Raw genomic sequence first — 12,875 nt, forward strand, 5'->3', positions numbered from 1 at the left:
CCCCATCCCTGGTGTCCAGATGTCCAAGGCCAGGCTGGAGCAAGCTGGGACGGTGAAAGGTGACCCTGCCCATGGCAGGGGGTGGAAAAATCTGATTTTCAGGTCCCTTCCAAGCCAAACCATCCCATGATTTGATGATTCTCCCATTCCTCAGCACTCAGACCTGCCCTCCCAGCCTGCCCAGACACCTTTTGGGTCCAACACCAGGCTGACACACGACAGTGTGTGCACCAAGGAGGCTCAGATCCCTGGGGATACCTTCACAATTTCTCCTCCTTCCACCTCCATGAGCTTCCTGAGGTTGTGGGCGATGTTGTGGGCGTTGGAGCGCCAGTTCAGCAAACCCAGCAGGTCAACTGCAAGGACACAAAGCAGCCATCAGCAATTCCTGCTGCAGAGCAGCCCACAGCAAGGCTGGGGGATATTTTTAGTCAGTGCACAAAGAACAATCACCCTGAGGTACAGAACGTTACCTTGAGGTGCTTCTCTTGTCTTGGCAAAACAGCAAAGCTCTGCTATAAATGGAAACCTGGCTGCCATCTGATAACACGCTTGAGACCATTCTGCAGGTTTTTTTAAGAGCAGGTACCTCAAGCCAGGAATTTCATTGAAGTGCACAACTCAGTGCAGGAGCCTTCCAGAGCTGCTGCTGGAAGTCTCCCATCATTTACCAGCACAGGCTGGACTCAGTCACACACTGCTCCTCATTCTGACCCCTCTGGCAGCACAGCAGAGTTAATGCACACCACCACCCTGGAGAGCTCAGCCCTAACTGCTGCTCTCTTAACAGCCAGAGGAAAGAAGGCAATTAACCTTAAATGTTTAACATTCTGATAAAACACAGACACTGTCACTGACAGGTGACATTTCCACGTGCCAACAAACTTGTTGGGTTCAACACTGGCAGTCTGGATGGAATATTTGTGTGAAAGGTGTTTCTAGGGGCTGCACAAACATTCGGGGAGCTTGTTCTGGCAGCTTGATGGGACAGGGCTGCCACTGACACACGAGAAGAAAAACAAAAGCTGAAAAGCTCTCTGGGCACACACAGAAACCTGCCTGAATTTAAAAATGCCCTGTGTATTGCAGAGCCCCTACCATTCTGGGTGAGTTTGGTGGAGCAGATGACAGTGGCGATCTGGAAGCTGTCCTTTGTGCTGTCCTTGGTGGGGGTGAAGTTGGCCAGAGGGTGCAGGTTTTTCCCTGAGGGAGCCTCCTTCTCCTCCACCTCCGTTTTGGTGCAAGGAAGAGTCAAATAACTCCTGGCATCTTCCATTTTCTTGTTGTCACCCTGTTGGTTGGACACAACAAGGAGAAGGGTCATGTCCCACAGTGGCAGCCAGAATGGGTTTGAAATGTTTTTTCATCTCTGTCATTGCTTGAGTTCTGAATTTCAGGGATAAGTTGCTCATACTGCAAATGAACTGAGTTATTTCCAAAGCCACAGAGTTCAAGAGGATTTCCCACCCCACACACACACAGTGTACCTTTCTATAGCTTGGAAAATCAGCCAGGAGAGCATTTTGATGAATTTAACACAGACAAGGCTGGAAATGCCCAGGTTACCTTGTAAATAATCAAATTGTGTTTGCCATCCTGCAGCGTCGTTCCATCTGCATTCATCAGCTTCACAAAGCCCATGCCAAAAGCTCTCTCAGATCTATCCCTGGCTGCAAAATGGAGAAATCTTCATTAGGAATTGTCTTATTCATGCCCACACAACCCAAAATGCAGCCCTCTAACCTCAGCAGCAGCAGTATTTCATAGGCAACTGCAGCTACACAAACACATCCTCCTGGAGCATCTCCCACACACAATTTCAGTGGGTTTTGTGCTGATAGATGGACAGATTAATGGTTGGAATCCTTGATCTTCCAGGCTTTTTCTAACCTTAAAAATTCAATGATCCTCTGATACAGAATTTTATAGATATTTTTGGTTGGGATTTTGGTTTGTGAGCTGTGGATATGGAATGATGTCACTGCCTTCCTTTCAATGGCTGAGCCTCACATTATTGATTTCTTTTCAGGGCTCTGAAGTGATCTGATGGAACTTCTGGCTCTCACTCTCTCATTAGCCTTTCATTAGCCTAATTAGCAATCTTTCTATAGGAACATCATTAGAAGCCCACCAGGCCTTGCAGTGAATTTTGGGGAATAAATTAAAAGCAACACCCTACACTGAGAAACCAAATCAATAACAAACATAGATAATTGTCTTTCGAGGGGATAAACTGCTGCTCCTTATCAAATTTCAGTTTCAGGACAAAAACCAGCACCTAACTTTGGGTGCAAAAAATCTGAATGAGTTTTGGTTTTTTTGCTTGCCACAAAACTGGGAATAAGTAAACTGGGCAGGAAGAAACACTGTGGCTATACAGAAATTCAAGTTCACAGCAGTCCTGCAGGTGTCCCCTCCTGGCACTCACATTCCTGGGACGAGCGGTGGCGGAAGGTGAACCTCAGGTGGCAGCGACTGACTTCTTCTATGGCAATGGCCACCTGCAGGGAGAACAGGGTGAAAACACATTTTTCCTGCCCCAGCCACTCTCCAGCACGTTCTGGTGCTGGTGCAGCTGCTGGCTGTACATCAGCTCAGGTTTGCACAGAGAAGAAAGCAGCTGCTGACGTTTCTGGAAAAGTGTTGCTGACAAATTAAGACACATTGAGCAGACTAAAAATGCCTGTTGCTGCCTTGGAATTAATAAGGTTTTTTTACAGGAAAAAACAAGGCTTGATTGTAAAGAATTTGAAAATTGGAAATCTCTCTGAGAGTTCTAAATCAGTGTCTGATTGAGGTTCAGATTAACAGCCAGCACATTGCTAAAGTGACCTCTTGAGCTGTGCTTGTTTTCCCTGCAAGGAGCCCTGCAGGGCATTACAGATGCTGCCTCCTCCTTTAAACAAAAAGGGGGACCTGTGGAAATGAAGTTTAGTCAGAGAGAGAAACAGATCACTTTGCCAGGCATTGTTCTGGGAAAAGCTGTGAGAAGCTCAGGGAAAGAATTAAAACAATCTTGCAACTGGTGTTTTGAACAGTTGTTTTCTCACAAAATGATCACCAAAGGGTGTTTTTTTAATTAGCTAAATTAGGAGTGAGGGGTGTTGAATAAATGACCAATCAGGTGTACCTGTATCAGTGTGGGAATTTGAGCTTCCCTCTGGCTGCCCTGGCAGGTCTGGGACCCTGGCAGGGCTCAGGAACCCCCTGGACAGAGCCCCCAGAGACACTGGCTGTGATCTCTGCCCATGGAAAAGAGTTTTCAATCTCACAGGATGAATTACCAGCTCTGAGGGTTTGATATCAGTAATAATTAAGTGTGGCACAGGTACAAAAATAAAATTTTAGGATTCTCGATGAGGGGTCCAAAGGGGACAAGCTGGAGGAAATTGGGTGTGCCTTGTCCTTTTTCTCCTTCTTCATGCCCTCCATGTCTCACTGTGGTGTTGGCATTTTTCTGTTGGTTCAGGCTGGGGACACACTGTCCAACGTAGGTGACAGATATTGGCACGTTCTTGTAAATGCAGCCCAGGGAGTTTCTGGTATTTAATGTTTGTCACATCCCACTGAGGGCAGAGCCCCACACGCTGCCCTGCAGGACAGAGCTGGGCAGGGCAGCAGAACATGTGAGAGATAAACAGAATAAACAACCTGGGAACCAGCACAGACCAATTCTGGCTTCTGCTTTGGCAGGGGGCTGACAGACAGAGACTTTTACAATCTCAGAATCATCAATAGCTCAGATTCCATCATATCAGAAGAGTTTATAACAGAATGGGTTTCTACTACAGTCAGGGCAGCCTTCTGCAGAGCCCCAGAGCCGTGCTGCTGCCCAGCAGAGACACACAGGGACTGACAGAGCCTCACCTTGACAGTCTCGTACCAGCAGGGCTGCTTGACCTGGTAATACACCACAGACTTGTACTCCGAGACCCCCTCGTAGCCAGCCCCGGGGTGGATGGCTTTCTTTGGAGGAAAAAACACAGGCACGGGGGAAAAAGGTCAATACAGAATATTTTGGGTGATGAATCCAGAATATTTTGGGTGTCGGAGGCCATCCTACCTCCTGCAGGTTCCCGTCCTCGTCGTGCACAGACATGGTGACCTCGACGTTCTTGGGGGTTTTCTTCTTGCCTTTGTCAAATTCCCCCTGGATCAGGGTGACGTAGATGTCATTGCGGACGTCACCTGCAATTCCCAGAGTTTAATCAGCTGGTTGTTCACTCCCAGTGTGACAGGTTAAAATTGAACACCCTTAGGTACCACGTTATCCTAATTTCCTCTTAGCCTTTCATTAACAACACCCACCAGCACATCGTTTTCATCTCCATCTCAAATGACACAAAATCTTCTAAAATGAACCATTTTCCTTTCTACAAACCTGTGCCCTGATGTTTTGTTTGGTTTTCTTTCTGTTTTTTTTTTTAATTTAATGAAATTTCTAGGGTTAAACCCACTCCAAATGGGTGGGTCAAAGCCATATGCAATAAAAACTCCTTTGACTAAAGAGATTTTCTTCCAGAAGCTCCATAAACCATCATTTTGCTGTAAGAAAGGAAACTCATGTTTTCAACTTCTTGTGGCAAAAAAAAAAAAAAACAAAAAAAACCCAAAAAAAACCCCAAAAACCTGGACATTTCAAGAAAAATAAAAAGTTTTCAGATAAAAATAAATTTTTTTTTTTAATAAATCTTTTTCTGACAGAAATTCTAGAATTTCAGGTGGCTCTTTCACTCCATGGAATGCAAAAGCACATGGAACCTACCGGGAAGGATGATCTCAGGGAAACCCATTTTTCGAGCCACTGCAGTAGATCTGTCTACAAGGTGAGAAAAATCCTTCTGAACCTGAGCCAGATCCCCAGGGAGCAGCTTCAGGGACACCCAGAGACCTAAGAAAAGGGGGATGACACTCGTTTACTGAAAATAAAAAGGTACAAACCTGTGAAATTTCAGTCTGTGCTTCCAAAAAATCAGTGTTTTCATGACAATTCCATGTTCTCCATTGCCCAGTCCTCTCTGTCCCTGAATCTAAGTAAGATTTTTCTGGGCAAGAAGATTCTCTGAAGCAAACCCCAAACTTTCAGAGATGAATCTTGATTGCCTTTGAGCCAAGGAATAATGTGATTTAACCCCAAAGCATTTGGGACACACAGCCAAGTCTACTTACAAATATTTCACGTCCCATAAAACACTTTTATTTTAAAGGTGTTAAAAAAATATTGACCTTAAACATAAGACCAGCGAGCAAGTGAGGAGCTGGAAGAGCTGTTCCCGTGCAAGTTTTGTCTGGTTTTATGTGGATTTCAGCTCCGTGTGTGATGGGGTGACAAAGGGACAAAGTGAGAACCACGGCAAGGAGCATGGATTGGGCTTGGGGAAGGGATGGAACTCCACTAAAGCGTCACCCTCAGACTTTCAGCACTCGTTTATTCCCTGGAGCCTCCCCCAGGCTGCACCTTGGCCCTTGTGGTTGACCTCCTTGGCAGCGATGACTTTGTTGAAGACGGAGGTGAGGGGCTCGTTCTCGCCGATGACGTGGGAGGTGATCAGGGGGGACATGATCAGCTGCCGCTGCCTGATGTAGGTTTCCATGGCAATCCTGGGCAGAAGAACCACCAAAACGGCATCAGGAACTGGGGCACACTGACACCAACCACCTACAAGGAGGGGCCTGGCCAAGAGCCGCCTGTTTTCCAAATAAATGTGGGATTTTTTTAAGGATTCCATGGGGATTTTCATTCCTTCACCTGCACAAAATCCATTTAAACCTTCATGCTAGGAAATGCATCTATCCCTCAACCTAAGTAACACTGACCTCAGGATTGAAGCCCTTACTTCAGGTTTGCCTCAGAGCCAGATTAACTATTTGTAAACTAATATAAATTAATATAAATTAATGATTGCTGTGACAACACCTAAGTGATGAACCCATCCCTAGTCACAAACAGGACTAGTGAGGTTTAGATCTTGAGCCTGACTTTACTCCTGTACCCACACCACCAATAAAGAGGGAGAAACAAGGTCTCCACAGGCTGCTCATCCTGGTGTCCACCTGGGGCTCTGAATTCAGCCTCACTGGAGCAGAAGAAAGATGGGAAAAAAACTCAAACCAACAAAACGAAAAATGAATCAAACAAACAAGTAAAAAAAAAAAAACCAACCCAACCCCAAGTAAACCCCAAACCAAATAATTAAAAACAAACAAAAAAAAAAAAAACAAAAAAAACAAAACAAAAACCCTGAAACAAAAAAAAATTAACCAATCAAATTTATAAAAAAAAAAAAGTAGCAGACTAATGTTATTTTGCAAAGGGAAAGTCATTCTTCCAGGCACTGAGAGGGCAGGGGAACAAACCCAAATCTCCCCTGAAAATAGCCTGTAATAACAAATGGCTGCAGCCAATGCTTTGCTCTATTTAGGGCTGTAACAACAAGGCTGGGTCTACCCAAACAAGCTCCGTTTTCGTGACTCTAATGTGCCAAAAAAAGTGAGCAATCAGAGCAGACAGAACACACAAAGTCGAACTCTCAGTGCAGAAATGCAGAACTCGGTTGGGGTTGGAATTTCTTCCCCAGGAAGAGGAGAAACCCCTTCCCTATGGCTGAGCCTGACCAGGGAGGGGCACAGAGGGCCCCACACAAAAATCTGTGTCTCTGCTCAGCCTCTGCCAAAGTCCTGCCTTTCAACCCCTCAACAATTTTCTAAGTCACATCCCCCCAGCCCCACAACATTATTTTGCTCTGTGCTGCTTTTCCTCACCCCACAGAAATTCCAGCAACTGAGTCTCTCACAGAGCCACGGAAACCAAGGGGAACAAAGGTTCCTGAGGGCTGGCAGAAAGCTCTCCCCGCAAAGAGCTGACTGCTGTCTCACTGATCTCTTTGTGCCTGGGGCTCTGCCAGGCTCCCAGGCAGATCTGTCCTGCCCCAGAGCTTCGGCCAGGGCTGGGGTGAGCTCTGGAGCCCAGTACTCACTGCTGGAAGGGGATAAAATGCTGCTTCTCCTCGTCGTCCACCTTGCCATGGATGATGTCGGTGATGTCCATCACTGCAACGACACCAGAGCATCCCTCAGAGCTGCCAAGACCCCAGAGACAGCTTCTCCCTCTCAGAATGGAAACAGCAAAGGGTTATTTTGGGTCACTCAAAACAAGGGATCCTAGTGACCTGGGATAGTGGAAGGAGTTCTGGCCATGGCAGGGGTGGAACTGCATGGGATTTAAGGCTATTTCTAACCCCAAAAAATCTGGGATTCTGTGACAGCAACAGAGGGAATCACTCTCATTTTAGCTTTTTTAAAAGCACATTTACATTGATGTGCATGTCAGCCCACAGCAGTGAGTGTGAATATACTGAATACACTCTGATAAAATACTCTGAGAAAAACCAGGTGGGACTGGGGCATTTCAAGGCAAAGAAACTCCACTTCTATTCAAATGCTGCCTCTTTGGAAATTGATTTCCACCGAGGATTTCAAGTAAGCCCCTTCACAAGAAATCCCAGGAGCAAAATAAGAATTGGCAGTCTGGCTCACCAAGGCTTCTTTAAAACCTCCAGCTTTATCCCACAAGTCCTGAGGAGCAAATCCCACTCTGATAAGGCCCTGTAAGTCTCTGCAGCCTGGCAGCCCGTTATCTTTGGGGGAGGTGACAAAAGGGAGCAGTGACAGTGTTTGATCTCCAGCTCCCACTGCATGAAGGGTTCTCGTGGGGACAGTTTGTCTGCTCTGGGGCAGAGCTGCTGGCCCTGGCACTCACAGCACACAATTCCCAGCTCCCAGCCCCATGTCCCAGTCCCCCCAGGCACCCAGGCAGGGCTTCTGGGTCGTGCTGGTGTCCCCAGGGTGTCGGAACTCCAAATGTCCCTCAGACATTTTTGGAGGTTCCGGGTCCAGGTCAGAAGCATTTGAGACCCTGGCACAGCTGGAAACAGCTGTGATTTTGGGTTTGAACCATGGAACAATTTACCAGCCTTGCAGGAAGAACAAGAAGTCACAAAAGTTTAGATATTAGAGTAGAAGTAGTCACAAAGTAGAGGGAAGAATTTCTGAGTGCTGTACAGGGGGTTTTGGTTTTGTACATGGGGGTCAGAGGGTTTAAGATGGATTTGGGCCTGCCCTGTCCTCCCTCTTTCTCCTTCCTCACCTCCATGTTCTTGGTGATGTTGGCACTCACAGATTGGTTTAGAGTAGAAAATCACCATTTAATATAGGTAATAGGCATTGGGGAAAACTGTGAACATGTGACATGTAATGTACCATATAAAAGATAGAAAAGCACCACTTAATATAGGTAATGGGCATTGGGGAAAACTGTAAACATGTAACATGTAATGTACCATATAAAAGATAGAAAAGCAGCCCTGGGCAGGGGGAGAAGAAGCAGTCGGGGTCAGAGAGGATGTCAGGGTGTGTGTGTGCCTCTGCCTGAGCTGTGAGCAAAGCACAGCAGCCCCAGAAGAAAATCTTTTAGATAACTTGCAATAAACTGCCTTGAGACCAACAACAGAGACTGCTGAGCCTTTCTTTGGGAGCTCGGGTTGGAGGAGAGACTTTTCCAGCACACGGAGCCCTGAAGCAGGGATTGCTCCGGCACCAGGGTGGCAGTGCCCACCTGCCACGCCGAAGGGCCTGCGGAGCCCCCAGGTGTGCTTCTTGCCATCCTTCAGCTCCATGTGCCCCACCCGCACGATCTGGCACACCAGGCTGATCCTGGGCCTGATCAGGTCAGAGCTGCTCAAGTCCTGAAAAAAAAAAAAAAAAAAAGAGTTCACATAAAGTTCTATTGCAAATGCAGGAGAACCCAAGAAGAAATGACAATGCCTGACTCAATTCAGAAGGCTGAATGATTTCTTTATTAAAACTATGCTAAAATACATTAATATACTATAGAAAAGGAGGATACTAAAACTATACGACTTTATCTCTAACACAACTCGTGACCCTCTCTGAGAGTCCAGCCCCAGGTGGGTTGGATTGGATTGGATTGGATTGGATTGGCCATCAGGCTCAAACAATCCTCACCAGAATCCAATCAAGCACTCACCCCAGGGAAACAATTCTCCAAACACATTCCACATAGGAAAAACAAGGAGCAGAAATAGAAACTGATTTCATTTCATTTCTCTCTGTGCACCTCTATGAAAAATCCTGAGAGGGAGAGAAATGTGCTGCCACAAAGTTCCATCCATGTCCTTTCTGGGTGGTAAAGAAGAAACAAGGAGAGTGGGAGGGAGGGGTTTTGTTGGGCTCTACACAGGTAAAAATTGTGGCCCTCTGGATCTGGAGGGAGACCACGAGGGGGATGGAGACATTGTAGTGCCAGGACACAGGGAATGGCTTCCCACTGCCAGAGGGCAGGGAGAGAGGAGATACTGGGGAGAAATCCTTCCCTGGCAGGGCTGGGATGGAATTCCCAGTGAGCTGTGGCTGCCCTGGATCCCTGGCAGTGCCCAGGCCAGGCTGGAGCACCTGGGACAGTGGGAGGTGTCCCTGCCATGGCAGGGGTGGCACTGGGTGGGATTCAGGTCCCTCCCAACCCAACCTCTGCTGGGATTCTCTGAACTTACAGTAAACACAGCTTGGAGGTTGTTCAGTTTCTCAATTTCTTTAGGCATCCCATTGCTGCCCCAGCGAACCAGGTAATTTTCACTGCAAAGAAAGGGAGAAAAAGCAAATTTTAACAAATCAACACCTGACATCTTCATTCCCTGGCAAAAGCCCAACAGCATTTTGACCTTTTAGGAATATTTGACCAGTCTTTTATCCCAAAATGCTTCTGGAGTGACTCACTTATGGAGGCAGATGGGGTGAGCCCTGGCAGCTGCTTCCCTGGACAATTCCCACTGCGTGGCCACACCTGATAAGTGCAGTGGTGGACACAGAGTGTTCCTGACACGGAACTGCCTCCCTGATAAAGTTCCTCATATCCTCCCCAACTCTTCAGATGTGAACTGGCACTGACTGGATGGCAAACAACATTTAAATCCATGATTTACTGGGAAATAATTAATGAAATGCTTAACCAAGGCTTGCAGCCACAGCAGGGAAAATTAACAATATAAAAAGACAATGTGGGATCAAAGAAATACCTAGCTCTAGGCAGGACAGTGCCTGGACTTCCTATCTCTCTGAAATTCATTCCAAAGTAATTGGAATTAATTTTCCCCCACTGGGGCAGCAACCAAGAGAACTGGAAAACATCTGCTGGATCTCCCTTCCCAACCTGCTGACTTCTACGAATGGTGACTGCATTGCATAAGAATTTCCAAAAAAAAGCCCCTACCTGATGAATTTGGAGAGGTCAGGGTCATAGAGGCTCATCAGCAGCTCTGCATCTTCCCCAATGTTGCAGACAAAGTTTTTGAAGTTCACATAGAGGCTGTAAGTGTGTGTGGAGTTGAATATTGGCTGTCCCCTGAGGTCCAAACTCTGCTGCAGGGACTGCAAAGAATTCCGTATTTCCATTAAATTTTATATTTATATACCAACAGACACAGGAGAATTTAGTTCTGCCGCCAAAGAAGCACAACGTTAAGAGGAATATAAAAACACGGCGGGCACAGTGACTGAAGAGGCCACACCAGGGACAGCAGAGGTACCTTCTCCTCCTGGATCCTCTCGTCAATCCTCTTGGATGCAGTTTCATGGGCCTTGAAGAGGGAGATGGTGCTGGTCTCATCGGGGTCCAGGATGTTCCCATTGTCATCTCGGACAACCAGGTCCAGACCCAGGATCCTGGACAGCCCCAGGAGACAAAAAAAAAGTCAGAGTGTGGGAGCAGCAAAGATCAAATCACTGCCCAGGCTGCCAGTGCCCAACATCCCACTCCTTGGAACAGCCTCACTCACTGCTGGCTTTCCTGCCTTAAAAACCTCCTCCCTCCCATTTTCCCATTAAAGGCAGAAAGAATTAGTCAGGTAACTCAATCCTAAAACGACATCTCCTTTATTCCTGCTTAAACGGCTTTGTTTCAAAGGTGGATGAATGCCTACCAAGCTCACAGATTGCAGCTGATTGTTATTCTTTCCATAAGCTTTTTAATTCACTTACTGGGCCTGACTCACAGCTGGCAGGCAGACAAGTGAGTGCTGGGGACTGCAAAGCACCCAGGGCTGGGCTGTCCATGGAACCCTGCCCCTCAGCTGCTGATAGAGCATTTCCCCACCAGCATCCCGACCAGGCACGTGCTGTGCTCCGAGGGAAAGGCCACCCCGTGCCAGGAATTGTGCAGAATTAAGAGAGGAGAATTCCTGCCAAGGCACAGAGATCTGTGGCACATCAAGAACCACGTCCACCTGCCAGGTGGCCACCTTGTCAGAGGGACTCAAAGCTGCCACTTCACCTAATTTCAGCCCAATTCAGTGCCTGGTTCTGCATTAAGAGCCTTCCCCGGGGTTTGGGAGCCTCCAGGTGGAGTTTGGAGCTCACCTGTTGCCATAATCAATCTTGGCTGTGACTTTTTTCTTGAGCTCAGCCAGTTCATCCTTGGGCAGGGTCCCGGACAGGATTTGGGATCTCCACTCTATCAGGCTGTAGGTGAGCTGCTGGACATGCCTGAACTGCGTGGTTTTGTTGTTCTGAGGCAAAAAAAAAAAAAAAAAAAAAAAAAATAGGCAATTTTAATCAAGGAAAACCTGGAAACCTTAGCTCAGCAACCCTTGTGAAATGTGTGCAGCTGCAGAACCACACAAGTTTTCTTTAACCAAAAATACCTGGCACTTTGTAACACACAAGATCAGAGCCATGCAGTAAATTCTGCAGCACTTGGCACTGCCAAGGTTTAAGTGCCTTTAAGATATTTAAGTGCCTTTAAGGGCTTCACCTTTCCCTAGGACGTTATTTCAGAAAAACCTCACCCACTAAAAATAGACCTCTGGTGATTTCCAGCACTTCCAGACTGCTCTGATGGAGGTTTTTTATAAAAGGGACAGAGAAATTATGCTAAAGGACCACAGCTGAATAAGGACACTGAAAAAGCCCCGCCATCCCTTCAGTTATCATCTCCAATTAATGAAAATACTTCCCCTGCCCTTTACTGGTTGCACCCTCATAAAATCAGTCCCATACCCACACTTTGTTCCTGCACCTCCAAGCTCCAAGGCTGTAATTAAATTAAACATGGATACGTGGTAACCCACCCTGTTTGTGGCAGCATGTGCTCAGATAAATAAGCTTTTAGAAGTGTCTGGGAAGACACTGAACCCATTAAAAAGGGAGTCCAAAAAAAGGCTTCACTCTCTGCCTGCCACCTCAGTGGGGCAGCTCCTGGGAGGATTCTGACTCTTTTCACAGGGAATTGCCACAGATTTGAGTTACTGGCACAGCGATGAGGTGATTCAGCTCCAAAGGAGAAATTCAAGTGCACATCAGGGCCTGGTTTTGCACGGGGATCCCGAAGCCCAGGGGTTTGGTTTGGGTCACATCTGCCCCTCAGCCAGTGGCACCTTCTGGGGTTCACTGGGGGCTGGAGCTGTTAATGGTGAGCTACAAACCCCCTGCTCCCACCCAGCACAAAAAGAACCAAAATTCAATTTTCTCCCCATTCTCTTCTCCGCAATGGACAGGAATGGTGTCAGCTACTCGTATTTCCCTCAAATTTAAAGGTATGAAAACAATCCTCCCTTTCATTTGGGTGAACACCAAGGTGCTGACGAGGGCTGAGTTTTCAGCTCTATGGAAAGGATATTTAATTTCATAAACAAAAAAAAACCCTCATGTTCTTGTGTAAAACAGCTTGCTAAGAAAAGGCAATTTGTTTGAATTTTCAGAGCAGATCTCAATTTGACCTGAGTTATCTCCACAGATAATTCCTATTAACTAAACCAATTAAAAACTCTCCTCAGTTTTGTATTTATTTTGCACTGCTGCAATGA

At 46.7% G+C, this 12,875-nt stretch overlaps 1 protein-coding gene across 1 annotated transcript in view; it reads right to left on the minus strand.

Moving 5' to 3' along the window:
• The window catches only part of DOCK5 (dedicator of cytokinesis 5), an 82,718-nt gene that overhangs the window by 39,744 nt on the left and 30,099 nt on the right, over positions 1-12,875 (minus strand). Inside the window, exons 6-19 of the mRNA XM_077789239.1 lie at positions 11,431-11,579; positions 10,602-10,737; positions 10,286-10,443; positions 9,570-9,651; positions 8,615-8,744; positions 6,978-7,050; positions 5,459-5,601; positions 4,766-4,891; positions 4,064-4,188; positions 3,868-3,966; positions 2,429-2,501; positions 1,567-1,670; positions 1,099-1,291; positions 259-356 (exon numbers count right to left, since the gene is read on the minus strand). Of these exons, the coding sequence (XP_077645365.1) occupies positions 259-356; positions 1,099-1,291; positions 1,567-1,670; positions 2,429-2,501; positions 3,868-3,966; positions 4,064-4,188; positions 4,766-4,891; positions 5,459-5,601; positions 6,978-7,050; positions 8,615-8,744; positions 9,570-9,651; positions 10,286-10,443; positions 10,602-10,737; positions 11,431-11,579 (1,689 nt within the window). The remainder of the gene's footprint in view (positions 1-258; positions 357-1,098; positions 1,292-1,566; positions 1,671-2,428; positions 2,502-3,867; positions 3,967-4,063; positions 4,189-4,765; positions 4,892-5,458; positions 5,602-6,977; positions 7,051-8,614; positions 8,745-9,569; positions 9,652-10,285; positions 10,444-10,601; positions 10,738-11,430; positions 11,580-12,875) is intronic.

This window comes from Lonchura striata, chromosome 32 (assembly GCF_046129695.1).
Source record: "Lonchura striata isolate bLonStr1 chromosome 32, bLonStr1.mat, whole genome shotgun sequence".
Classification (NCBI taxonomy): Eukaryota; Metazoa; Chordata; class Aves; order Passeriformes; family Estrildidae; genus Lonchura; species Lonchura striata.